The 27814-nt window shown below is 40.5% G+C and overlaps 1 protein-coding gene across 1 annotated transcript in view; it reads left to right on the top strand.

The window, feature by feature from the left end:
* The window catches only part of LOC124622065 (WD repeat-containing protein 81), a 295856-nt gene that overhangs the window by 66104 nt on the left and 201938 nt on the right, over positions 1 to 27814 (top strand). Inside the window, exons 8-10 of the mRNA XM_047147637.1 lie at positions 15891 to 16078; positions 20457 to 20596; positions 21070 to 21324. Coding sequence (XP_047003593.1) covers positions 15891 to 16078; positions 20457 to 20596; positions 21070 to 21324 — 583 coding nt within the window. The remainder of the gene's footprint in view (positions 1 to 15890; positions 16079 to 20456; positions 20597 to 21069; positions 21325 to 27814) is intronic.

The following is a 27814-nucleotide window of genomic DNA, read 5'->3' as shown; positions in this document are numbered from 1 at the left end:
CTGTGTTGTTTCCTGTCTGAATATGGCATTATGGGCTCTATCTGGTAGGAGGTATTCTGTCCGGTTATTATAGTCTATAAGAGCACATTTTATATGCTGGGTGGTAGTGTGTAACAGACTATGCTATAATTTATGGTTGATAAAGCAAAGATGTGCTATCGGAATTCATTCAGTTGGAACCAAATCAGGAATGACAGGCCTAATGATTTGAAACAAGTAAGGCATCCCACAAGAAACAATTCTGTTTGCAGTTTGTAGTGGTACATAAAAATGTGTGCAGAATCACAACAAAAATCCAAATAGTTTAGTATAATGCTGTTATATACAGACAAAAGAAACAGACAAGAAAAGTAAGTGCCCAAAAGCACATCTTAATAGCAAAATATACTTAAAACTAACAAAATTAAAATGGCTGAGGTAGAAAACTATTGTGGGGTAATAAAGCAAAGTGTCAGAAGTGCAAAACTAACAATGTTTCTCTCTCACACACACACACACACACACACACACACACACACACACACACACACACACGGGTGGCAATGCATCTGTTCAATGTATACAATGACAGAATAGTTTCAAGTAATCAATGGGACTCAAGAAATGAGGTGACATATTTTGAGCACTGAAATTCAAGCTATTCATTATTCTATGCAGATTATTCATGTTGATACTGAGTTGCAAAAGGTTTTCTTAAACTACTGCCACCTCAGTTTTTATATCTTTCATTCTTTCTCCATTTCATTTTTTATCATTTTTATTTTAATAATGTTATAATTAAAGATTGATTTGTAGTATAGGCTCACTTGAAAGATGGTGGGATAATGGGATGTAATGAGAAAAAAGCTGAGCAGTTCAAGTAGCAATTAATACTGCATATCATGGCCACAACATGTTTATTGTTTTCATAATATGCACACTGGAATTTACCGAGACAACTAAATGGAAAGAATTAAGATACAGAAATCACATGAAACTCACAGCAGGTGGCTACAACAAGTGAACCACAAATGTGCCTGAGAGCTGTGTAAGTCCATTGTTAGGTACAGTGGCTCACTCTCGAAGAAGAAACCCAAAGCATAGTTCACTGCAAGTGATCAGTCACACTACTGAGACATGGTGTATCAAAATTACCTGCATGTAGTATTCTTGCACTCTGGGAGGCAGATAACTTCCAAAACTTTAGCTCACCAAAGTTGGCTTGGTACCACCAGTGATGAGGGTGTCTTTGCAGTACTGAAGAATTTTCCCCATCCCTTCCAGAACATTGTCCAAATATTCTGACACTGGCCTGCACACCAGATCCCTCATCCCTGTAGCTGAGTAGGTACAGAATCTGCCTGCCATTTGATGGCTATTGTGTATGGGGTAGATCCTCAGCATTTGGTATACTGGCTAGCAGTACCAGGTATCTCCACTGCTGCTGCTGATCCAGTAGCATATCAGAGTCAGAGGTGCTGGCAATGACAATGGAGACAGCAGTGATGCCAGCCATTCTGAGTCCCAGGGAGGTGTGATGGCTGTGACTGTTGTGAATGTAGCAGTAGCCACAGTTGGTGGGTTTGGATGCTGGAGTCCATGTTGTTCCCCACTGTCATTGATGTGTTGTCGCTGCTGGTATCAGTCACTGCAGTGTGACAGTGACGTTGCAGATCTCAAAGAGCAGTTGTTGCTGTCAGGTTTTCTGTGACGGTGATGAAGAGGGCATCCAAGCCATTACAGCCATGGTGATTGTGACCTCTGACAGCCTTAAAAAAAGTAAAGCAAAGCTCCGCTGCTCTGGCCTCAGATGGGCCAATCAGGACCAACCACCTGCCATGTCATCCTTAGTTAGTGGCATCATTTGAATGCAGTATGAAGGGGTGTGGGGTCAGCTCGCTGCTTTCCCCGACGGTTTCACTGGAGGAGATCCATAATAGATTATTGAAGCATCAGTGGAATGATGAAATGGGATTAGGCTGTATCAGTACCTAATAGAAGTGCACCACCCAAGAGGGACAGACAGTGAGAAACGCAAGTAGCATCTCCAAAGTACTCTGTGATAACCTAGTAGGCTCCCTCGTACTCAGGAAACCCTGAGACTTGCTATAGAGCATCACCGTGTCTCCCTTTGTGTTGCCATAGTAATGGAGAAATCCTGTAGCATCTCATAATACATCTCACTGTTCAGGAAAAAGCAAGCTAGTTCTCCAATCTTATCAAATACCATATCAGTGACAACTAGGAGAAAAGATAAAGTATGTACATTTCCTTCTCTCTAGGGTTTGAAGTGGTGACATAATTTTTTGTTCTCTGGTTCTGTTCAATAGGCAACAAAAATTCTTGAAACTACAGACTGACATAAAACTCAAGCACCAGAAAGAATATTCATCAAAGTTATGAACCTGTAGTCAAGAAAGGACACAAACAAAACAAATAAAAAACCAGTCAGTAAAAATAATCATAACAGTGTGGGGCGGCGGGTGAATTAATTGTTATAAATGAATGTTCCTATTATTTATTTAATGCTGTTATTTGCCGTTCTCAACACTGGCGCTCTAACTACAATATTGGCAACCAGAAAGTGATTAGCAAAACGTGAAGCCTGTAATTAGAATTCCTAGTGCCCACTTCATCTGAGAAATACATTTATAACTACAGCTTATAGCTCTGAGGAATTAGGAGGTTGTCTGGGATTCATAATCAAAAAACCATTTTCTCTAAAATGTTCACTATATTCTGAAAGTCACAGACCACACAATCCAACTACCAGAGCAGTTCAGAGTCTAATCCGGTGATGCGGCTATAACTGTTCAAATTAAATGTTTAGTGAATGCTCGCCATAATTTGATGATAATGTTCATCAAACGCCACGCTAAATAATGGTAAAATGTCTGTCCTGCGATGGCACATGAAAATACAACATACTCAAACTGAAGATAGATCATTAAAGTCATCCCAGAATTAACACTTCACTTGAAAATGATTTCATGGTTACGCGTATCCCGAGTAACTTATTACAGCATCCGAGGCTGTTTATAGCAATGATACCGACGCGACACGACTCCCGGCACAGGTGGTGCGCTAATCAGCGTCTGGAGAGAACTGGGGCCTTTCTTTCTCGCGCAGCGTTCTTATATATAAAGCCGCGGTGTGGACGGCTAACGGAACGCCTGATCAAATCCACTCTCCCGACTCGCCGCTGGGCTAATAATGCACCACTTTAAGTTATCGAATAAATCATTGCTTCCTTTGCTGATGGCCGATGAAGCTCTCAATTTAAATATGCAATCAGCACACAGGTAAGTTATCATAATAAAAGTCAAATATTTTGGGCGAGAGAATTAATTTAATTACACTACATGCAGTAGACGAGCTCTGAACTTGCCCTTTGGAGATACGCTATAGCTATAGTTTTATAGTTGTTCCGTTGAAACTTTTCACATCTTTATGATTATAGCGGATCTCCCTTCTACTTAAATTTAAACATCCTAGCTTTATTTATTTGCCTACTTAATCTATCTTGCTTCCTTAATTTTTAAGACAAAAACCAGAAAATCATGAATTTCAACTAAAATTTTAATTTGTGAGATCCAGAATACTGTTTCTACTAAATTATTATGCAAAAGGAATCTAAATATAAGTTTTTAAGTTTCTAGCTCTTTTCTGTTGCGCCAATGATTTTTACAGAAAAACGTCCAAATTTCGAAAATGGTTAAAGTTATTGAACTGATATTCAACACATATTGATTTAGTATTACTCCTGACATGCTAGAAACGTTTCAGGTTATTTACTTGATTTTTAAAGTATTGCGCAACGTTTATGACGTCAGAGTTAGTTACAGCGGACTAGGCTGGCACACAATGGAGAGACTGATGTGAATTTTATACGGCGTGAGTAGGCTGCTTCCCTACATCACCCTCTACTTAATTTTTTTTTATGTAAATGGAAAAAAAAATTAATTACAAGAAGGGAAGCAACAGTACAGCTTAACTCCCTGTGAAAAATTAAAATTTAAATGTAAACATATAGAAATATTAAAAGAAAACTTATTACCTACTTCAATTATTTAAATTGCTGAGATGTTCACTGCCTCTTAAGCAACATTATCACTCAACATTCAAGCAAAATCAATGAAACACTTTGGCGTACATATTGCCTTAGACAGACAAACACATAAAATATGTAAAATTATGAAAATCTTAAATCCATTAAATACATTTTTACATACACAAATTCAAAGAAAATAACTCAGTTATTCATGATACATAAACAGATAATTATATCTTAGCAGTCTTTTTTAAACCTGAAAGAAAATTTCACAAATCATGACAATTTCATTTTTACACACGTGGTTGTAGCCGCTTTGGCTTCCATTCACAAGGGTAGAGGAAGGGGAGTTGCTATGGTGTGTGTCCTTGACATTCACTCTAAATACATGGGGAAAGGGGAGGGGTCACTGTGAGTTGTGTCCAAGTCACTCCACGCTTTCACGCAGCTACCAGGCTGCCATTATCTGGTTTGTCCTGTAGAACAAACAAAAAGAGTGCCTCAGACTCTGTTCACTTAATATCTAAGGGTGGGTCACAATGAAATGGGGATATATACATTTTATCTTTCAACTTGTTACTGGAACAAAGTTAACAGAACTTTTTCAATTTTACCCTCGCGGTTACTTAACTGTCATAAATCGGTAAACAAATGGCTCAAAATGCCGTTAGTCACGTACTAGAGAAAATTTATGCTCAAGGCATACAATCATGAATCCTATTTAATCTCAGTTTATTATTTCTGGGCCAGAACACTGAACCAATGCTCGGTACATTCCTGACAAATCTGTATTTTATTTACTTAGCTGACTCATCTTCGATTATCTTATTCTTAGAGATAGTATGAGTATATTTGATTAGTAGTTGTCTTCTCAGCTTCTTGTACATGTGAGTAACTTGTGGTAATAGTAAAGTTCTGAGTGTTCAAAACACACTATGTTTAGTTGACTACTAAATCCACTTATTGGTCCTCTGCTGCTGTGTCAGTTCCACATCTGCAATTATGTATTTACTTCATCGAAGTGTATTTATGCTGAACTATAAATAATGTTTCACGTCTGCCATTATGTTACTCACTTATGTTGCTAGTGTATGTACTTATTTAACACTCACTCTATTAACATTTAAAGCATAGGATAGCACATTTATTTCGTATCTATAGTGTATTGCAGATGATCAGTTTGCTCACGTTGCAACCCATTTCCACTTGATTTGATGCTGAAACCACAGGTAGTCTCTCTCGACCTACCACTAAAGTGCATTAAGTAATTATGGACGAGCGTAATGCTAAATTCCTTAAACCTATAGGACACCATGAGCTGCTCTGCCTCATCTAACATAAGGGTACCTATGGTCGCATTCACACCTCCAACTCATAACTTCAATACGTGTAGGTGTGTCCTGTCACACACTACATCAAATAATGGCCAGCTCCAGCCTTATAGATATTTCAAGGACGTGTCCTTCACGTCTCAACCACAAACACTGTTCAATTCTATTACACTGCCATTCCTTGCTACACAAGGTGAGTTCATTTTTACAACTTATCTGCATAATTTTCATAACACTAAGCAATCTCTTTTACTATTAATTAGTTAGCTCTACAGCATACAATAGGTTTCACTGCCACTTCAGATCCTGCTTGTATACGAATTTGTATATCTTTTTAAATTACTGTTGGTGGACCATTTCCAATAAAACAACAACTTTGTACTTACAATATTACCGGGGTTCTATACATACTTGTTACTCAAATACATTTGTATTACATCATACTTCACTGTTGTTTATGTCACTGTTAGGTTTGTCACATTAGGTTTTTTTTTTTTTCACTAATCAGTGGATAGAATGGTTACAGAACTCATGGCTTGATAGCCATGCCGGAAAATTTTTGTATTGCAAAGGAGGAGTCGAAACTTTGGTGGATAGGGAAGATGAAGAATGAGTGAGACCTGAAATGGAAAGAAGATCTCACACAGCTGGGACTGCACAGCTGCCACACTGTGTAGAGGTTACAGAACAACCTCCTCTCTACAGAATTCATTCACTACCTATGAACTTCTTTAGGTCAATCACGTTCCTGAGACCTAATATCTTTTTACTCTTAGGGTACTCTAGCCTATATGCATTGGCATATGGTTTTCTTATGATCCTGAAAGGTCCTTGGTATTTACTAAGATTAACACCTTCGTCCCAATATCTCCAATTTTTCAGAACTCGTATAGGCAGCTCCCAAGTTTCATAATTAGTTACTACATGTTTATCAATAAAAGGTACCATAATTACTCCAGTTATCGGCAAGACCAATTTTAACTGGCTTCTTTCAAAGTCAACAACACTCTGATATTTCGACAAGAAATCTATGCCAATTGAAACCTCAATACTGAGATTGTTTACAATTAAGCATGGCTGATCAATTAAATTACCATTAATGTTAAAGGGCAGTAAAGCTTCTTGCTTTACCGTTTTTGACACCTTGCCAGTAGCACCAATTATTCTTAGTCCTGATACCCTCATTACTGTAAGCTTGTCTTTACCAGGTAATGCATCAAAGGAGGACTGAGATATCGCACTCACCTCACTTCCACTGTCTAAGAGACAACGTATATTGATACCCAACATATTCGCTATTATTATAGGGTGGCTTATTCTAGTTTGTACAGGTGGTTCCTCAAACTCATCCAATAGTTCCTTTTGGATTTGTCTCCAACTAAAGTGATCGACATCTGTCTTCATTACATTTAGGTCGAAGTGTGTAGGGGTTTCCTGAATTACATTTTCTGCTGCCTTTTCCAGTCGGTCTATTAATTTCAAATCGAAACACCGCACGACTTCATTACATTTAGTTTGCTGAACATGACCCAAATTACTGTAGTCTGAGCGATTCTGCGCCTCCAGACCGGGCATAACACTAGTTACAGCTAAACCACTTTCAATATTATCATCGGGTTCCTTCTCAAGTGACAACTGGTCACAGCTACTGGGATCATCGACCCCAACAGGCTATCGTCTACATTCTCACTTACCTCCTGTCCTAAATCTATTAGTACAGTATCAAAATCCTGCACAGGCACTCCCTGCTCCCTGCCGCCGTTGGATAAGCAGCTGAGCAGCAAGTCGTATACTCCTAGCTCACTCGTTTGTTACATAGTTTAATTCTTAATTTCTTTGCGTGTTTTTGGTACTTGCATTGTTTAATTCATAAATTTCGGGCGTATTATAGTATTTGAGAGTTGTAGCATCGCGTTTTAGTACCTGAATAGTGTAAATTCGCGTAGTCGTTTGTCTACTGTTTTTGTTTTGAACGGCCAGTGTCGGTTGGTCACAGTCAGTGTGCTCCCTGCCGCCGTTGGATAAGCAGCTGAGCAGCAAGTCGTATACTCCTAGCTCACTCATTTGTTACATAGTTTAATTCTTAATTTCTTTGCGTGTTTTTGGTACTTGCATTGTTTAATTCATAAATTTCGGGCGTATTACAGTATTTGAGAGTGTAGCATCGCATTTTAGTACCTGAATAGTGTAATTTTGCTTAGTCTCCTTCCGCCGCCGAGCAGTGTCAGCAGTGCGCAAGTAGCAGCATTACTGCATTTACTAGGCAATCTTGTATTTTAATAACCGTTTAAATTTTATCGATTTGTTTGCGCTCTCTGTAGATTAGTTCAGACGTTCTTTGCAAAACAGTTTTTAGCATGGATAGGGACTGCAACTGCTGTGTTCGGATGCAGGCTGAGTTGGCATCCCTTCGCTCCCAGCTTCAGGCAGTGTTGGCTTCGGTCACACAGCTTGAGGCTGTTGCCAATGGGCATCACTGTGGGGGTCCGGATGGGGGTTTGTCGGGGACGGCCAGCTCGTCCCATGCATCCCCTGATCGGACTACGACTGTGGTTGCCCGGGATACTGCCCGCATTGAGGCTGATCCCTCACATGTGGTAGAGTGGGAGGTCGTTTCAAGGTGTGGCAGGGGGTGAAAGACATTCCGTAGGGCTGAACGGAAAGCCTCTCCAGTTTGTCAGACGAACCGGTTTCAGGCTCTGTCTCAGGCTGATACTGATCTTGGGAGCTCCAACGTCAGGCGCGTAATGGGGCCCCTTAGGGAAATGGCAGCAAGAGAGGGGAAGAAAACCAATGTGCACTCCGTGTGCATACCGGGGGGAGTCATTCCAGATGTGGAAAGGGTCCTTCCGGATGCCATGAAGGGTACAGGGTGCACCCATCTGCAGGTGGTCGCTCATGTTGGCACCAATGATGTGTGTCGCTATGGATCGGAGGAAATCCTCTCTGGCTTCCGGCGGCTATTTGGTGAAGACTGCCAGTCTCGCTAGCGGGATGAAAGCAGAGCTCACCATCTGCAACATCGTCGACAGGACTGACTGCTGACCTTTGGTACAGAGCCGAGTGGAGGGTCTGAATCAGAGGCTGAGACGGTTCTGCGACCGTGTGGGCTGCAGATTTCTCGACTTGCGCCATAGGGTGGTGGGGTTTCGGGTTCCGCTGGATAGGTCAGGAGTCCACTACACGCAACATGCGGCTACACAGGTAGCAGGGGTTGTGTGGCGTGGGCTGGGCGGTTTTTTAGGTTAGATGGCCTTGGGCAAGTACAGAAAGGGCAACAGCCTCAACGGGTGCGGGGCAAAGTCAGGACATGCGGGGACCAAGCAGCAATCGGTATTGTAATTGTCAACTGTCGAAGCTGCGTTGGTAAAGTACCGGAACTTCAAGCGCTGATAGAAAGCACCGAAGCTGAAATCGTTATAGGTACAGAAAGCTGGCTTAAGCCAGAGATAAATTCTGCCAAAATTTTTACAAAGGTACAGACGGTGTTTAGAAAGGATAGATTGCATGCAACCGGTGGTGGAGTGTTCGTCGCTGTTAGTAGTAGTTTATCCTGTAGTGAAGTAGAAGTGGATAGTTCCTGTGAAATATTATGGGTGGAGGTTACACTAAACAACCGAACTAGGTTAATAATTGGCTCCTTTTACCGACCTCCCGATTCAGCAGCATTAGTGGCAGAACAACTGAGAGAAAATTTGGAATACATTTCACATAAATTTTCTCAGCATGTTATAGTCTTAGGTGGAGATTTCAATTTACCAGATATAGACTGGGACACTCAGATGTTTAGGACGGGTGGTAGGGACAGAGCATCGAGTGACATTATACTGAGTGCACTATCCGAAAATTACCTCGAGCAATTAAACAGAGAACCGACTCGTGGAGATAACATCTTGGACCTACTGATAACAAACAGACCCGAACTTTTCGACTCTGTATGTACAGTACAGGGAATCAGTGATCATAAGGCCGTTGCAGCATCCCTGAATATGGAAGTTAATAGGAATATAAAAAAAGGGAGGAAGGTTTATCTGTTTAGCAAGAGTAATAGAAGGCAGATTTCAGACTACCTAACAGATCAAAACGAAAATTTCTGTTCCGACACTGACAATGTTGAGTGTTTATGGAAAAAGTTCAAGGCAATCGTAAAATGCGTTTTAGACAGGTACGTGCCGAGTAAAACTGTGAGGGACGGGAAAAACCCACCGTGGTACAACAACAAAGTTAGGAAACTACTGTGAAAGCAAAGAGAGCTCCACTCCAAGTTTAAACGCAGCCAAAACCTCTCAGACAAACAGAAGCTAAACGATGTCAAAGTTAGTGTAAGGAGGGCTATGCGTGAAGCGTTCATTGAATTCGAAAGTGAAATTCTATGTACCGACTTGACAGAAAATCCTAGGAAGTTCTGGTCTTACGTTAAATCGGTAAGTGGCTCGAAACAGCATATCCAGACACTACGGGATGATGATGGCATTGAAACAGAGGATGACACGCGTAAAGCTGAAATACTAAACACCTTTTTCCAAAGCTGTTTCACAGAGGAAGACCGCACTTCAGTTCCTTCTCTAAATCCTTGCCCAAACGAAAAAATGGCTGACATCGAAATAAGTGTCCAAAGAATAGAAAAGCAACTGGAATCACTCAATAGAGGAAAGTCCACTGGACCTGACGGGATACCAATTCGATTCTACACAGAGTACGCGAAAGAACTTGCCCCCCTTCTAACAGCCGTGTACCGCAAGTCTCTAGAGAAACGGAGGGTTCCAAATGATTGGAAAAGAGCACAGATAGTCCCAGTCTTCAAGAAGGGTCGTCGAGCAGATGCGCAAAACTATAGACCTATATATCTTACGTCGATCTCTTGTAGAATTTTAGAACATGTTTTTTGCTCGCGTATCATGTCATTTCTGGAAACCCAGAATCTACTTTGTAGGAATCAACATGGATTCCGGAAACAGCGATCGTGTGAGACCCAACTCGCCTTATTTGTTCATGAGACCCAGAAAATATTAGATACAGGCTCCCAGGTAGATGCTATTTTTCTTGACTTCCGGAAGGCGTTCGATACAGTTCCGCACTGTCGCCTGATAAACAAAGTAAGAGCCTACGGAATATCAGACCAGTTGTGTGGCTGGATTGAAGAGTTTTTAGCAAACAGAACACAGCATGTTGTCATCAATGGAGAGACGTCTACAGACGTTAAAGTAACCTCTGGCGTGCCACAGGGGAGTGTTATGGGACCATTGCTTTTCACAATATATATAAATGACTTAGTAGATAGTGTCGGAAGTTCAATGCGGCTTTTCGCGGATGATGCTGTAGTATACAGAGAAGTTGCAGCATTAGAAAATTGTAGCGAAATGCAGGAAGATCTGCAGCGGATAGGCACTTGGTGCAGGGAGTGGCAACTGACCCTTAACATAGACAAATGTAATGTACTGCGAATACATAGAAAGAAGGATCCTTTATTGTATGATTGTATGATAGCGGAACAAACACTGGTAGCAGTTACTTCTGTAAAATATCTGGGAGTATGCGTGCGGAACGATTTGAAGTGAAATGATCATATAAAATTAATTGTTGGTAAGGTGGGTACCAGGTTGAGATTCATTGGAGAGTGCTTAGAAAATGTAGTCCATCAACAAAGGAGGTGGCTTACAAAACACTCGTTCGACCTATACTTGAGTATTGCTCATCAGTGTGGGATCCGTACCAGATCGGTCTGACGGAGGAGATAGAGAAGATCCAAAGAAGAGCGGCGCGTTTCGTCACAGGGTTATTTGGTAACCGTGATAGCGTTACGGAGATGTTTAATAAACTCAAGTGGCAGACTCTGCAAGAGAGGCGCTCTGTATCGCGGTGTAGCTTGCTCGTCAGGTTTCGAGAGGGTGCGTTTCTGGATGAGGTATCGAGTATATTGCTTCCCCCTACTTATACCTCCCGAGGAGATCACGAATGTAAAATTAGAGAGATTAGAGCGCGCACGGAGGCTTTCAGACAGTCGTTCTTCCCGCGAACCATACGCGACTGGAACAGGAAAGGGAGGTAATGACAGTGGCACGTAAAGTGCCCTCCGCCACACACCGTTGGGTGGCTTGCGGAGTATCAATGTAGATGTAGATGTAGATAAGAGCACATCATCCTCATCATAAATATAAGCATGTATTTCTTCTGCTTCTTCACTTGACAATTCAGTATTTTGTTGCTCTTCCCTACCGTTACACTGCTGCGCCTTCTCTTTCTCTTCCCACTTAGAAAGCGTCTCTAACACGGTATCTATCAAATACTGTGAGTGATCTAATATTTCTGCTGTATCCTCAGATGCTACCGACCCCTCATCCACATGTTCAGTCTGAGTATTCTGATCTGTCGTACCAATTACTGTAACTACTGGCTTAGGAAAAATAACTGCCTGGTGAGCGCCAGTGTCCTCATAAACGGGAACTAGTTTTCCTGCCTCGGCCTACTACTGATTCCTTTATTTCCATTATAGTTAACTGGCACAGCATTGCTTTCCGCACTGTTGTTTACCTGCATAATTTTGTTCGGAAGAAAATTACTATCATTTGGATGCCATTGTTGGTTCTGATAATTATTTCTCCAATTCCTACCTCTCTTAGGATGGCGAACACCTACTGTTCTGATGTTTACATTGACATTCTGCTCGTTCTTAAAATTACTACTAGTGTTATTACCATTTCTGTTATTAGGTGCTTGCTCCTCATTGGCAGCAACATGCTCTACACGTTCCAAATATTCAATGAAACGATCCAGATTGTCTCTAGGGGCAGATATAATTCTAGTTTGCCAATACCATGGCAGTTTGGCTTCAAGACCTAGTATTATCATTTCAGGTTTTAGCTTTTCGGCCAAATGTGACAAATGTGGGATCCATTATCTGGCAAACTCTTTAATAGATTCCTTGCCTACATTGAAGCGGTTTCCACTCCAAAATTCTCTCAACACTTCATTTTGCTTATTACTAGATCAATACTCATTAATGAGAGCTGTTTTAAATTCCGCTAATGTTTTACACTTCAACATAACATCAGCTGACCAACACATGGCATCACCTGCTAAATGGCTTCTAATAAATGAGATTTTCTCTCGTTCAGACCAAGTTGGTGGAATCACATCTTCAAAATCGTTCCAGAAATCTAGCGGGTGGATATTTTTATCTGGATCGAAACGCAAGAACTGCCGACACCCGATAAAAGCGGCGTTTGCAGCTACAACTTGTTGCATACTACCATTACCAGAAGTTACTGAAGCTGCTTTACTCTCAATGTTAGCAATGTTAGTACAACTATTTTCTACTCTCATTTCAACATTATCTACTCTTTGCACAATATGAGTAGTATCAGTTTTGATTGCGTCTACTTCTGCTTGACATATGTTTACTTTTATATTAACATCTTTAAACCTATCTGAGCACAGTTCAGATTCCGCCTCGATCTTTTCTGTTAACTTGTGCTCCAGCTTCGCATCTTCCATTTGGAAGTCTCTGCGAACCTCAGCAACTTCGGATTTTACTGTTTTATACATTTCAGAAAATTGTTGAGCGACCTTTTTCTTAATATCCTCATGATTGTAATCAATTTTATAGTTCAAACTGTTCAGATCCTCTTTCAACCTATTGCAACCAGCCTTGAAGGTATTGTCCATTACCTCCAATCGTTTATTAAAATTAGTTTGGCTGGCCACAATCTCATATTTTAATTCAGCATTACTGGCTGACAATTTTGCATTACTGGCAGCTATTGCTTGTAATATAACATTTAAATCAATAGCCCCAGTATCTTTGGTTTGCTCACTACCTGGCTTTTTATCACACTCAGGTGACGAAAAACTAGCTCCCACACCAGAATCATAAAAACTAACTGAAACTTCTGATTGATCAGTCATATCTAACTTCTCCTGTTTAAACTCTACCACTCTGATGACTGTTTCGTTTTTAACTCATCAGGTAAACTATCATCCAATAAATTAACAATTTCTGATTTCTGCTTTACTACAGGGGTCTCTATTATTGAATCATCGCCCCTTTTCACACTACTGTCAGGAGACAATACTTCATATTTCACTTTAAGATTACCATTTTCATGCATATTTACACTTGAACCGTTGTCTGGATTTACAGTTCCGTCAACAGACATAGGTTCTGATTTAAGTTTAACCTCAGTTTCTTCTGGCGTGGTTCCATCGCCGACAGTCTTTTAGTGCACGTTAGTAAAATTTTTAACAGCTTTTCACTTAACTTAGTTCCTTCTGCACGACGTATGGCGTTGCCAGCATGGCGTACCAGGATTACTGATGCGATGCGGTGCGTTGAACTGCAGATGGCACTTCGACGGCTGCTGTGTGTTTGCGTGGCCCGCCACTGCAGGCGCGGCTCTGGTTGCTGCGGTGAGATGAAACTGGCTCCTCGCGATGCCGCAGTGCCGCTAAACTCGGTGCCAGCTCTGTCAATCCAGATGCGTTGTTAATCCAATTGCATTGTCCACCTGCACACATAACACTATCACTGTTCTATTACTCAGTTGCGTGTCGCATTTCACTCCCGAATCCGAATATTTAAAAATCACTTTCACTTTTACTCAGTTTCTTTCCCGACCGATGCACCATATGTGTGGCGGCGGGTGGAATTAATTGTTATAAATGAATGTTCCTATTATTTATTTAATGCTGTTGTTTGCCATTCTCAACACTGGCTCTCTAACTACAATATTGGCAACCAGAAAGTGATTAGCAAAACGTGAAGCCTGTAATTAGAATTCCTAGTGCCCACTTCATCTGAGAAATACATTTATAACTACAGCTTATAGCTCTGAGGAATTAGGAGGTTGTCTGGGATTCGTAATCAAAAAACCATTTTCTCTAAAATGTTCACTATATTCTGAAAGTCACAGACCAAAAAGTATCCACACAATCCAACTACCAGAGCAGTTCAGAGTCTAATGCGCTGATGCGACTATAACTGTTCAAATTAAATGTTTAAGTGAATGCTCGCCATAATTTGATGATAATGTTCATCAAACGCCATGCTAAATAATGGTAGAATGTCTGTCCCGCGACGGCACGTGAAAATACGACGTACGCAAACTGAAGATAGATCATTAAAGTCATCCCAGAATTAACACTTCACTTGATTTCATGGTTACGCGTATCCCGAGTAACTTAGTACAGCATCCGAGGCTGTTTATAGCAATGATACCGACGCGACACGACTCCCGGCACAGGTGGTGCGCTAATCAGCGTCTGGAGAGAACTGAGGCCTTTCTTTCTTGTGCAGTGTTCTTATATATAAAGCTGCAGTGTGGAAGGCTAAGGGAACGCCTGATAAAATCCGCTCTCCTGACTCGCTGCTGGGCTAGTAATGCACCACTTTAAGTTATCGAATAAATCATTGCTTCCTTTGCTGATGGCCGATGAAGCTCTCAATTTAAATGTGCAATCAGCACACAGGTAAGTTATCATAATAAAAGTCTGATGTGGCTAAGTCAAATATTTTGGGCGAGAGAATTAATTTAATTACACTACACGCAGTAGACGAGCTCTGAACTTGCCCTTTGGAGATACGCTATAGCTATAGTTTTATAGTTGTTCTGTTGAAACTTTTCACATCTTTATGATTATAGCGGGTCTCCCTTCTACTTAAATTTAAACATCCTAGCTTTATTTATTCGCCTACTTAATCTATCTTGCTTCCTTAATTTTTAAGTCAAAAACCAGAAAATCATGAATTTCAACTAAAATTTTAATTTGCGAGATCCAGAATACTGTTTCTACTAAATTATTATGCAAAAGGAATCTAAATATAAGTTTTTAAATTTCTAGCTCTTTTCTGTTGCGCCAATGATTTTTACAGAAAAACGTGCAAATTTCGAAAATGGTTAAAGTTATTGAACTGATATTCAACACATATTGATTTAGTATTACTCCTGACATGCTAGAAACGTTTCAGGTTATTTACTTGATTTTTAAAGTATTGCGCAACATTTATGACGTCAGAGCTAGTTACAGTGGACTAGGCTGGCACACAATGGAAAGACTGATGTGAATTTTATACGGCGTGAGTAGGCTGCTTCCCTACAACAGTTACCAGAAGATGAGTTTTGCTGTCTGGGCTCAGAAGAATTGGCATTGACAGAAGTAGAGAGAATATAAAATGCCTACTAATAACAGAGAGAAAAAAAGAGAGATTTGTTAACACTGAACATAAACTCAATTGTTATGAAGTTTGTTCTGATTGTATTTGTCCAGCAGACATACCAGAAATATTAGTCTTATCAGAGTATGAATTATTAGTATTGTGTGTGAGGCAAACATAACAAAAGCCAAGAAGTTTCATTCTGGGAGAGAACAGAAGCATTTATAACAGTTTTTCTTGCACATAAATATGTTTATATATTGATATCTGTGAAAATAAATTAAGAGCTGACACATAAACTAAATGATTTTAGTTGATTATCTTGTAACTTTTAGATATACAGTCCAAATTTATTTCTAAGTTTTGAATATTTGTGTAGGTTATCAGGAAGTGCTGCAGTGAAGTCGAAGAATGTGTGTCTTCACCTTGTTGACAGCCATATGACCCTTTCACAAACAGGTGTAGTGCAGTTGTTTACACAGCCACATCCATCACGGATTTGTGCGTCTCCATACTGGGGAAAGACTCCACCCAGATTACAGCCATCACAGAGGGATAAAAGGAACAGTAAGTAGCAGCCAACCATCCTATAGTATGTGGGATTACTGTATATTGTGCAGTGTTCATGTTAGATGGTGGTGTGAACAACAAAATAGAGAAATTGTAATAACAGTGTTCCGTGATTGCTTAGCTGTTACAAACTGCATAACAGCTTAAGAAGTCTTGCTAGTAATGTTGACTCCATAAGATATTTTTCTGTGTGCCACAAACTTAATTAAATATTAAATTTGACTATTTACAGTGACAACTTGTTTAGCATTTGTAATCTGCTCTGACAGTATAGTGTGCTCCATGTTGTTTCCAAGAGAGTGAGATGAGCTTATATTTCATAAATGTGTGCAATGTTTTAACAGCCACTAGCTCTGAACACTGAACTGTTTGTATGTGGATTTTAGGGAATGTTCTGTACCATTTTGTGAATGTTGATGTGGATTCCTAACTCAGATTCACACATATAGTGTACAAACAACGTAGGTAGGGATGTAGACTGGAGCTTGCTTACAAACGGACAATGTTCATTACATTCCTTTGGCATAGGCTATCAGCCTCTACTGTTTTTACTACCACACTTTCCTCCAGTAGTAAATTGATGATTCTGTGACGTCTCAGAATGTGTCCTACCAACTGATCCTTTCTTCTAGTCAGGTTCTGGCACAAATTTCTTTTCTCCCCAGTTCTACTCAGTACCTCCTCATCATTTATGTTATGTATCCATCTAATCTTCCTCATACTTCTGCAGCACCACATTTCAAAAGCTTCTATTCTCTTCTTAGCTAATCTGTTCATCGTCCATGTTCCATTTCCATACATAACTACACTCCAGACAAATACTTTCAGAAAAGACTTCCTAACACTTAAATCTATACTTGATGTTAATAAATTTTTCTTCTTCATAAAGGCTTTTCTTCCCATTCCCATCTACTATTTTAAATGTCTCATTTCCTAGTCTAATTCCCTCAACATCACCTGATTCAATTCAGCTATTTTCTATTATCCTCATTTTCGTTTGTTGATATTCATCGTATATCCCACTTACAAGACAATGTCCATTCCATTCACTGCTCTTCCAAGTCCTTTGCTGTCTGTGACAATTACAATGTCATTGGCAAACCTCAAAGCTTTAATTTCTACTCCAAATTTTTCTTTGGTTTCCTTTACTGCTTGCTCAATCTACAAATTGAATAATATTGAGCATAGGCTACAACTCTGACTCACCCTCTTTTTAACAACTGCTTCCCTTTCATGTTGCTTGAGTCATATAACTGCCATCTGGTTTCTGTACAAACTGTAAATAGACTTCTGCTCCCTGTATTTTATCCCCATCATCTTTAGAATTTGAAAGGGTGTATTCCAGTCAACACTGTCAAAAGCTTTCTTGAAGTCTACTAAAGCTATAAACATAGGTTTGCCTTTCCTTTCTCTATCTTCTATGAGAAGTTGTGGGGTCAATATTGCCTCACATGTTCCTACATTTCTCCAAAATCCAAACTGATCTCCCCTGAGGTCAGCTTCCATCAATTTTTCCATTCTCCTGTAAAGAACTTGTGTTAGTATTTTGCAGCTATGACTTATTAAAATGGTAGTTTGGTAATTTGCACACTTGTCAGCACCTGCTGTCTTTGGAATTGCAAATATTATATCCTTCTTGAAGTCTGAGGGCGTTTTGCGTGTCTCGTAAATCTTGCTCACCAGATGGAAGAGTTTTGTCATGACTAACTCTTCCAAGGCCATCAGTAGTTCTAACAGAATGTTGTCTACTCTTGTGGCCTTGTTTCAGCTGAGGTCTTTCAATGTTTTGTCAAATTCTTCATTCAGTATCGTATCTCTCATCTCATTTTTATCTACGTCTTCTCCAGTTTACATAGTATTGCCCTCAAGTACATCTCCCTTGCGTAGACCCTCTATGCATTCCTTCCACCTTTCTTCTTTCCATTCTTTGCTTAGGACTGGTTTTCCCATCTGAGCTCTTGATATTTTCTCTAAAGGCATCTTCAATTTTCCTATAGGCCACATCTATATTTCCCCTAGTGATACATGCTTCTAAACCCTTACATTTGTCCTCTACCCATTCCTGCTTAACCATTTTGCACTTCCTTTCAATCTTATTTTTTAGATGTTTCTATTCCCTTTCGTCTGCTTAATTTACTGCATCTTTATATTTTCTTTCATCAATTTAATTAAATATCTCTTGTGTTACCTAGGGATTTCTACTAGCCCTCGCCTTGTTACCTACTTAATCCTCTGCTACCTTCACTATTTCATCTGTCAAAGCTATCCGTTCTTCTTCTGTCATATTCCTCTCCCCTGTTTTTGTCAAACATTCCCTAATGCTCCCTTTGAAACTCTCTGCAATCTTTGGTTCTTTCAATTTATCCAGGTCCTATCTCCTTAAATTCATACCTTTTTTCAGTTTCTTCAGTTTTAATCTACACTTCATAACCAATAAATTGTGGTCAGTGTCCACATCTGCTCCTGGAAATGCCTTACAATTTAAAAACTGGTTTCTAAATCTCTTTCTTACCATTATACAAACCAATCTGCAACCTTCCAGTGTCTCCAGATCTTCTCCATATCTATAACCTTATTTTATGATTCTTAAACCAAGTGTTAGTAATGATTAAATTATGCTCTGTGCAAAATTATACCATGCAACTCCCTCTTTCATTCCTTTCCCCCAATCCATATTCACCTACTATTATTTCTTCTCTTCATTTTTCTTACTATGGAATTCCAGTTCCCCATGACTATTAAATTTTCATCTCCCTTAATTATCTGGATAACTTCTTTTATCTTGTCATATGTTTCTTAAATCTCTTCATCATCTGCAGAGCTAGTTGGCATGCGAACTGGTACTACTGTGGTCGTTGTGGGCTTCATGCCTATATTGGCTACAATAATGTTTTCACTATGCTGTTCATAGTAGTTTGTCCGCATTTGTATTTTCTTACTCATTATTAAACACACTCCTGCATAACCCCTATTTAATTTTGTATTTATAACCCTGTATTCATCTGACCAGAAGTGCTGTTCCTCCAACCACCAGACTTCACTAACTCCTACTACATCAAGCTTTAACCTATCTGTTTCCCTTTTTAAATTTTCTAACCTACCTGCCTGATTAAGGTATCTGACAGTCCATGCACTGAACCATAGAACGCCAGTTTCATTTCTCCTGATAACGACATCTTCCTGAGTAGTCCCACCCAGAGATCTGAATGGCGGCTATTTTAACTCCAGAATGTTTTATCCAAGAGAATGCCATCATCATTTAACAAAACAGTAAATCTGCATGCCCTTGGGAAAAATTACAGCTGTAGTTTCCCCTTGCTTTCAGCCGTTCACAGTACCAGCACAGCAAGGCCATTTTGGTTGACATTACAAGGCCAGATCAGTCAATCATCCATAATATTGACCCTGCAACTACTGAAATGGCTGCTGTCCCTCTTCAGGAACCACACATTTGTCTGGCCTCTTCAGCATATACCCCTCTGTTGTGGTTGCACCTAAGGTATGGCTGTCTGTGTCGCTGAGGCACACAAGCTTCCCGCCTATGGCAAGGTCCATCTTTCTCCAAGATAGGAGAGTGAAAAAACTTATCTGAAAGGGTCAGAGGATGGGAAGAAGAAACATTGTGAACAGATGAAATAGTACCATAAGAAAAGAAATGAAAGACAGATAAGGAACTGAAATGTGGTACACACTTGACCAATCTGTGGAGAATAAAAAATGTCCATGTGAATCTTCTGTATGTAGCAGTATAACAGTCTGAACTGTTTCAGCATTTGTGTCCGTCTTTCACAACCTCTCACAACTACTACCCTTTCCTCACTCCCCCCCCCCCCCTCCCCCCCCCCCGCCCTACTCACCCCACCCTTGCACATCCCCCTCATACTCACCCCCCCCCCCCCCCCTTTGTGCTAATTCTCCCTCATGCTTATCCGCACTCCCTTTGCTCACCCAACTTCCTTGTCCCATTTTGCTCACACCCTTTAGTTCACCCCCTCTCTGACCATCCCCCATTTGGTTATTTTATTTAATTATAGAGTTAATTCATGTTATTCCTATGACAGCTCATTATTGTAACAAACAACAATCTTTAAGATGCACATTTTGTACAAGTAACAATATCACAGCACTAACTGGGATGTTAAGAGGATGAAGTTTTATCTTCATCAAAGATTTCTCTCCAAAATGAGACATACATAAAATTATTGTGGTGCATTTTTACTGTCTGTCCCATGTAGTAAAGTAGGGACAGTGTGTACATTTGAGACCACACAGATTGAGAACTGCTATAAGAATGTAAACAGTCAGCATTAGAACAGAAGTGAAAGACAGAATTTTTTTGCATTACATACATTGTAATCTGACATGGTTCTTCCAGAGAATGTTGACCGTGCGAGTGAAGATGAAGGCCACAGTTCAGGATTCGAAGAAGATGAACAGTCTTTGTCTCAGGGTGGATCAAAATCATCACCACTTGCACTTAATAAACTTTTGAGTCGATCTAGAGGTTCACTGTTGGTAGGTATACATCATTCAAATGAATCCATGTGTCATGAAATATCTCTCTCTCTCTCTCTCTCTCTCTCTGTCTCAATGTAATATTTGTAATATTTCTTACTGTGCTTTCTATTCTACTATGCAGCATTCAATGATACCATATGTCAACTGTTTCAAAATAGTAAAATCTTACATGGATGTTCTCAGGATGTTTGTATGGTTAATGATGTCATCTTAATTTCATAGCAGCATGAGCAGTACTGTTAATTTGACATTTGTATATCATGTGACGTAATAAGAAAGAGAGGAATTTTCCTTACTATCACTAGCTTTCTGGTGCATTTGTGTGTGTGTGTGTGTTTGTTTGTTTGTTTGAACACACTGACTTTTTCCCTGTGTTTGTTTTAATTTTTTAGCGTAAGTAATGTGGCACTGAGAATTATATTTGTGGATAATATTGTAAGAGTGATTGTAGGATTTGTTTTTTGCATCAGGGCTCTTTTCCAACATCTTCACCTGATGAAACCTGCCCTCAGCAAAAGCCAGGAGCTGGAAATGGTGCTGCCTCCATTATGCTTCCAAAGGACTACAACCCAGTAGCTGCTATTCAAAGTGTTGAATCGATGTACAACTTCCTTAACAAGACTCTGCACAACAGCCCTAAATCTCTGAAAGAAGAATCTCCTTGTATTGGCAGTGGCATTGGCTACAAACAGATTGTAGCTTCAAGAAGACTACATGAAATGGAGGTATTAAAAGAAAAATTCATATGCGAAAACTATAAGATAGAATATCTGGCAATGATTTATCTTCAGGAGGCCAAATATCAGTATTTCCAGTAGGCAGATTATATAAAATAGAGGGAAACATTCCACGTGGGCAAAATATATCCAAAAACAAAGATGATCTGACTTACCAAACGAAAGTGCTGGCAGGTTGATAGACACACAAACAACCGTCGGTTGCGAAAGCTTGAATTTTGTGTGTATGTTTGTGTGTCTATCGACCTGCCAGCTCATCAAAGATGATGTGACTTACCAAAAGAAAACGCTGGCAGGTCGATGTGTGTGTGTGTGTGTGTGTGTGTGTGTGTCTATATATATATATATATATATATATATATATATATATATATATATATATATATATATATATATATATATATATACACACACACACACACACACACACACACACACACACACACATTCCACGCGGGAGGAAAAATATATTTAAAAACAAAGATGATGTGACTTACCATACGAAAGCGCTGGCAGGTCGATAGAAACACAAACAGACACATACATACACAAAAAATTCAAGCTTTCGCAACAAACTGTTGCCTCATCAGGAAAGAGGGAAGGAGAGGGAAAGACGAAAGGAAGTGGGTTTTAAGGGAGAGGGTAAGGAGTCATTCCAATCCCGGGAGCTGAAAGACTTACCTTAGGGGGAAAAAAGGACGGGTATACACTTGCGCACACACACACATATCCATCCACACATATACAGACACAAGCAGACATATCTAAAGACAAGGAGTTTGGGCAGAGATGTCAGTCGAGGCGGAAGTGCAGAGGCAAAGATGATGTTGAATGACAGGTGAGGTGTGAGTGGCGTCAAATTGAAATTAGCGGAGATTGAGGCCTGGTGGGTAACGGGAAGACAACACCACATACAAAGTTTGCCAAGGTAACCCCATTCCCGATGTCCAGGCGGAGCTTCAAGGAATCCTCAGAACCTTAGGCCCCCTGCAAAACCTTTCACCTGACTCCATCAACCTCCTGACCCCACAGACACCCCGCACCCCTACCTTCTACCTTCTTCCTAAAATCCACAAACCCAATCATCCCAGCCGCCCCATTGTAGCTGGTTACCAAGCCCCCACAGAACGTATCTCTGCCTACGTAGATCAACACCTTCAACCCATTTCATGCAGTCTCCCATCCTTCATCAAAGACACCAACCACTTTCTTGAACGCGTGGAATCCTTACCCAATGTGTTACCCCCGGAAACCATCCTTGTAACCATTGATGCCACTTCCTTATACACAAATATTCCGCACGTCCAGGGCCTCGCTGCGATGGAGCATTTCCTTTCACGCCGATCACCTGCCACCCTACCGAAAACCTCTTTCCTCATCACCTTAGCCAGCTTCATCCTGACCCACAACTTCTTCACTTTTGATGGCCAGACAGACCAACAATTAAAGGGAACAGCCATGGGTACGAGGATGGCCCCCTCGTATGCCAACCTATTCATGGGTCGCTTAGAGGAAGCCTTCTTGGTTACCCAGGCCTGCCAACCCAAAGTTTGGTACAGATTTATTGATGACATCTTCATGATCTGGACTCACAGTGAAGAAGAACTCCAGAATTTCCTCTCCAACCTCAACTCCTTTGGTTCCATCAGATTCACCTGGTCCTACTCCAAATCCCATTCCTCTTTCCTTGACGTTGACCTCCACCTGTCCAATGGCCAGCTTCACACGTCTGTCCACATCAGACCCACCAACAAGCAACAGTACCTCCATTATGACAGCTGCCACCCATTCCACATCAAACGGTCCCTTCTCTACAGCCTAGGTCTTCGTGACAAATGAATCTGCTCCAGTCCGGAATCCCTGAACCATTACACCAACAACCTAACAACAGCTTTCGCATCCCGCAACTACCCTTCCGACCTGGTACAGAAGCAAATAACCAGAGCCACTTCCTCATCCCCTCAAACCCAGAATCCCCCACAGAAGAACCACAAAACTGCCCCACTTGTGACAGGATATTTTCCGGGACTGGACCAGACTCTGAATGTGGCTCTCCAGCAGGGATACGACTTCCTCAAATCCTGCCCTGAAATGAGATCCATCCTTCATGAAATCCTCCCCACTCCACCAAGAGTGTCTTTCCGCCGTCTACCTAACCTTCGTAACCTGTTAGTTAATCCCTATGAAATCCCCTAACCACCTTCCCTACCCTCTGGCTCCTATCCTTGTAACCGCCCCCGGTGTAAAACCTGTCCCATGCACCCTCCTACCACTACCTACTCCAGTCCTGTAACCCGGAAGGTGTACACAATCAAAGGCAGAGCCACACGTGAAAGCACCCACGTGATTTACCAACTGACCTGCCTACACTGTGATGCATTCTATGTGGGAATGACAAGCAACAAACTGTCCATTCGCATGAATGGACACAGGCAGACAGTGTTTGTTGGTAATGAGGATCACCCTGTGGCTAAACATGCCTTGGTGCACGGCCAGCACATCTTGGCACAGTGTTACACCGTCCGGGTTATCTGGATACTTCCCACCAACACCAACCTATCCGAACTCCGGATATGGGAACATCCTCTCTCCCCGTTACCCACCAGGCCTCAATCTCCGCTAATTTCAAGTTGCCGCCACTCACACCTCACCTGTCATTCAACATCATCTCTGCCTCTGCACTTCCGCCTCGACTGACATCTCTGCCCAAACTCTTTGTCTTTAAATATGTCTGCTTGTGTCTGTATATGTGTGGATGGATATGTGTGTGTGTGCGAGTGTATACCCGTCCTTTTTTCCCCCTAAGGTAAGTCTTTCCGCTCCCGGATTGGAATGACTCCTTACCCTCTCCCTTAAAACCCACTTCCTTTCGTCTTTCCCTCTCCTTCCCTCTTTCCTGATGAGGCAACAGTTTGTTGCAAAAGCTTGAATTTTGTGTGTATGTATGTGTCTGTTTGTGTTTCTATCGACCTGCCAGCGCTTTCGTATGGTAAGTCAAATCATATTTGTTTTTATATATATAGAGGGAAACATTCCACATGGGAAAAATTATATGTGGGAAAAATTCACCTTTGGCACACTAGTGCAAAATGTGTCACTGTGGGGCTCTCTGTTCATGACTGTACTGTATAGCACTAATCTTGGATTCATTGAAGGGTGTTCAGTGTTCATGTAAGTTAGAACGAAAAATGCTTGGCAACACCACTAAAATCATCTGTTGACACAATCATCACACTTCAGCAACATCCATTAATCATACATCCTAGAGATGCAGTAGTTATTATTGAAAATGTTGTGTTATAAAGCTGGAAAAAAGTAAGCAGAAGAAGGAGTGATCTTCAAAATTCTTCCCAGCCAAAAACAAGTTGTTACTGCAGTTCTCATTGAATCAGTATAAAGATGCAATATAGGCAGGAAACTGATAAAGTTACTATGGCCAACAAAGAAAAGCCATATAGACATGTTGCTGCTGATTTTAATTCACAGAATGTAGGAACAAAGTGTGACTTCAAATATTTGAAAATGTGTTATGACAAATTTTTTCTGAGTTCTTGTATGTAAATACATTGTTAGGAAATGCCACACTCATTCCATGGTGACTCTTGTTAGCTTCATTTTCTGTTGATACTGGATTTTCTTACTAGAATCTCCCAATAAACAATGTCATTTATTTTGAATTCCTCATGTGATGCACTGATAGCTATGTTGTATAATACAAGTCAAATGCTGCACCTATAATAAGTGCCAAATACTTCAATTTTCCCTGAGTCCTAAACTTAAACAATCTTGCATTTTATGCAAACATTGACAGAGGTGAAACAAGTGGTAAGCGGGAAATAATTTGCAAGAACTGACGAGGGATCAAACCTGAGATCTTATGGACAGTATTCCAGCAAGCAACGCTCATCCACCATGTGATAATTAACAAATATACTTACATACATATAGTACTATTTGTACTCATGAATGTATGTGCATTTGGTACAGTGGCTTTAGCGCTTGTCCTACGGTTAATAGTTCAATGTGAATTGTGTAGTTACTGCTGTTCATGCCTAGAAAATGTGTTTGCATTTCTCTAAGAGGTGTTCAATTACTATTGGCTGTTGTTAACTCCATGCATTTAATTTTTCACTAGAACCACAGGTAAAGTATCTATAAAGTGCCTCAAACAAATCATATTGAGCCATCTCCAACAATATATATATGAGATCAGTTAGTATGTGAATTCATTACTTACACATATGATAATTTCTTAACTTAAACTGAGCGAGGTGGCGCAGTGGTTAGACACTGGACTCACATTCGGGAGGACGACGGTTCAATCCCGCGTCCGGCCATCCTGATTTAGGTTTTCCGTGGTTTCCCTAAATCGCTCCAGGCAAATGCCGGGATGGTTCCTTTCAAAGGGCACGGCCGACTTCCTTCCCCGTCCTTCCCTAATCCGATGAGACCGATGACCTCGCTGTCTGGTCTCCTTCCCCAAAACAACCAACCAACCAATCTTAACGTAACCTTACACATCTCAAAAAAGTATTTCGAGATTCAGCAGTGTGAGGGCGTCATACTCAAGTATTTACTTTAATTCTTGTGTTAATAACAACTTCTTTTTTATTTAATTCTTTTTAACTCATATTTGTGCAAAACAAAAGCATCATTCTGTAATGCTACTAGGTTGCAAACTAAAAATTGCAGCTGAACTTGAGTTGAACACCAAAATTTCACCAGTGATGATCCTACTTCATGGCGAGATAATCTGAGATTATCGTTTATGCAACTCAGATTTCTGAAATCAGCTTGACCTGAGGCCATTTTCTGTGTTGATCTCAAGTCGACTGCTTTATACAGGCTGGTCAAAATAAAAGAGGTCCTATATCTTATAAACAAAACAGATTGATCACTCATTGATTGTGAATATCGAATACAGAGTAGTAAATTATTATCATGAAAAACAACATACGGAACTTTTAAGAGGTTAATAGTTCACAGCTCAGCACACCTCAACATGTGTCTGGAAATTTTGGCAATTCATTTGATGTGATTTCTGTGGTTGCATTGCGAATGCTTGTTTTCAACTCTTCAGTTATATGTGGGTTGTTATGCAGACTTTAGCCTTGTATTACCCCACAAATAAATATCACAGACTGACAGATCAGGCTCTCTGGGAGGCCATAAACATGTGGAAACCGTAATTTATTCTCCAGAGGCTTACATATGCATTGAAACCCATGAAGTATGCGCCGTAGCACCATCTTAATGGAAAAATGCATACCCTCATTCTTCCTCCCTTAGCTGTGCTATGTGTGGATGCAACAGTTCTGTTACATACCCTTGAAAGTTCATAGTCTTGTTAAAGAAAATGGGGCCTGGAATCCTTTGACCTGAAACTGCTTGCCAAATGCCTACTTGCAAATCAAGCAGAGGCACTGCAAAATGTTTCCTGTGATTGTCTGTTGACCAGTGGCATATGTTTTGGGAGTTCATGTACCTTCTACGGTGAAACCATGCTTTATCTGATGTAAAGATTTGGATCCAGATAACCACCAACATCATGAGTGGGCAACCATTTGCAATAGTATTGTCAATGTGTATAATCCATATGTTTTAATGCTTGCATCATTCTTACTTTGTATGCTTGCATTTGTAAAAGCTTCAGCATGTTCTGGCATGACGTTTATTTGATGTTTAGTTGGGAGGATAGATGTCTAGTTGATTTCTGTGGACTTCTTACCTAGTCACATGAACGCATTCAATCTTTACTGACGAACTAACTTTCTGTGCACAGTTGCATTTGGCAGTAGCAACTGAACCTATTGCTCTAAAGTTAGTGACCAATTTCTGCACAACGTGTTTTGGAAGAGCAGCTGTCTCTGGATATTTTATCATGAATCATTCATTTAACATTTCAAATGACTTACATCCAGAAAAATTTCAACAAAAAATACTTTTTGTTCATTCTGCAGAACTGTATTTACAACAAGCTTCAAAATGCCTAATGACAATGCAGCACTAATCACTAAATCACTGCTCAACATCATGTGACCCCACTGAAGTGCTGCCCTAGTATTAAGAAATAACACCACACAGAGCATCTTTCATCTTGGCCACCCCGTACAATGAGCCCTTAATCAACTAAGAGCAAAACCTATGTATTTCACACATTTGCATATGTACATCAGCTGACTTCCAGTTTATATACGAGCTAGATTATTGTGTTGTTTAAATTTGTTCCAAAATTTTAGATCTAACTTTTTAAATACATAATTCTAGCCCCCTCCCTCAAATGAACCATGTATCTTGCCAAGGCAGAGTAGCTTGTCTCCCCCCCCCCTCCCCCCCCCCCTCCAATGATACAGTTAACTGTAAGATAGTGGCAACCACATTGGTATGGTATATGTGGAGCGGCCAGACTAACCCATGATTCCTGAAGTGGGGCAACAATCTTTTCAATAGATGCAGGGCGAAAGTCTTGATGATTGAC

Source organism: Schistocerca americana, chromosome 7 (assembly GCF_021461395.2).
Source record: "Schistocerca americana isolate TAMUIC-IGC-003095 chromosome 7, iqSchAmer2.1, whole genome shotgun sequence".
In the NCBI taxonomy this organism is placed as follows: domain Eukaryota; kingdom Metazoa; phylum Arthropoda; class Insecta; order Orthoptera; family Acrididae; genus Schistocerca; species Schistocerca americana.
Note: the sequence above shows the minus strand (reverse complement) of the source record. Positions and strands in the feature narration are given on the sequence as shown.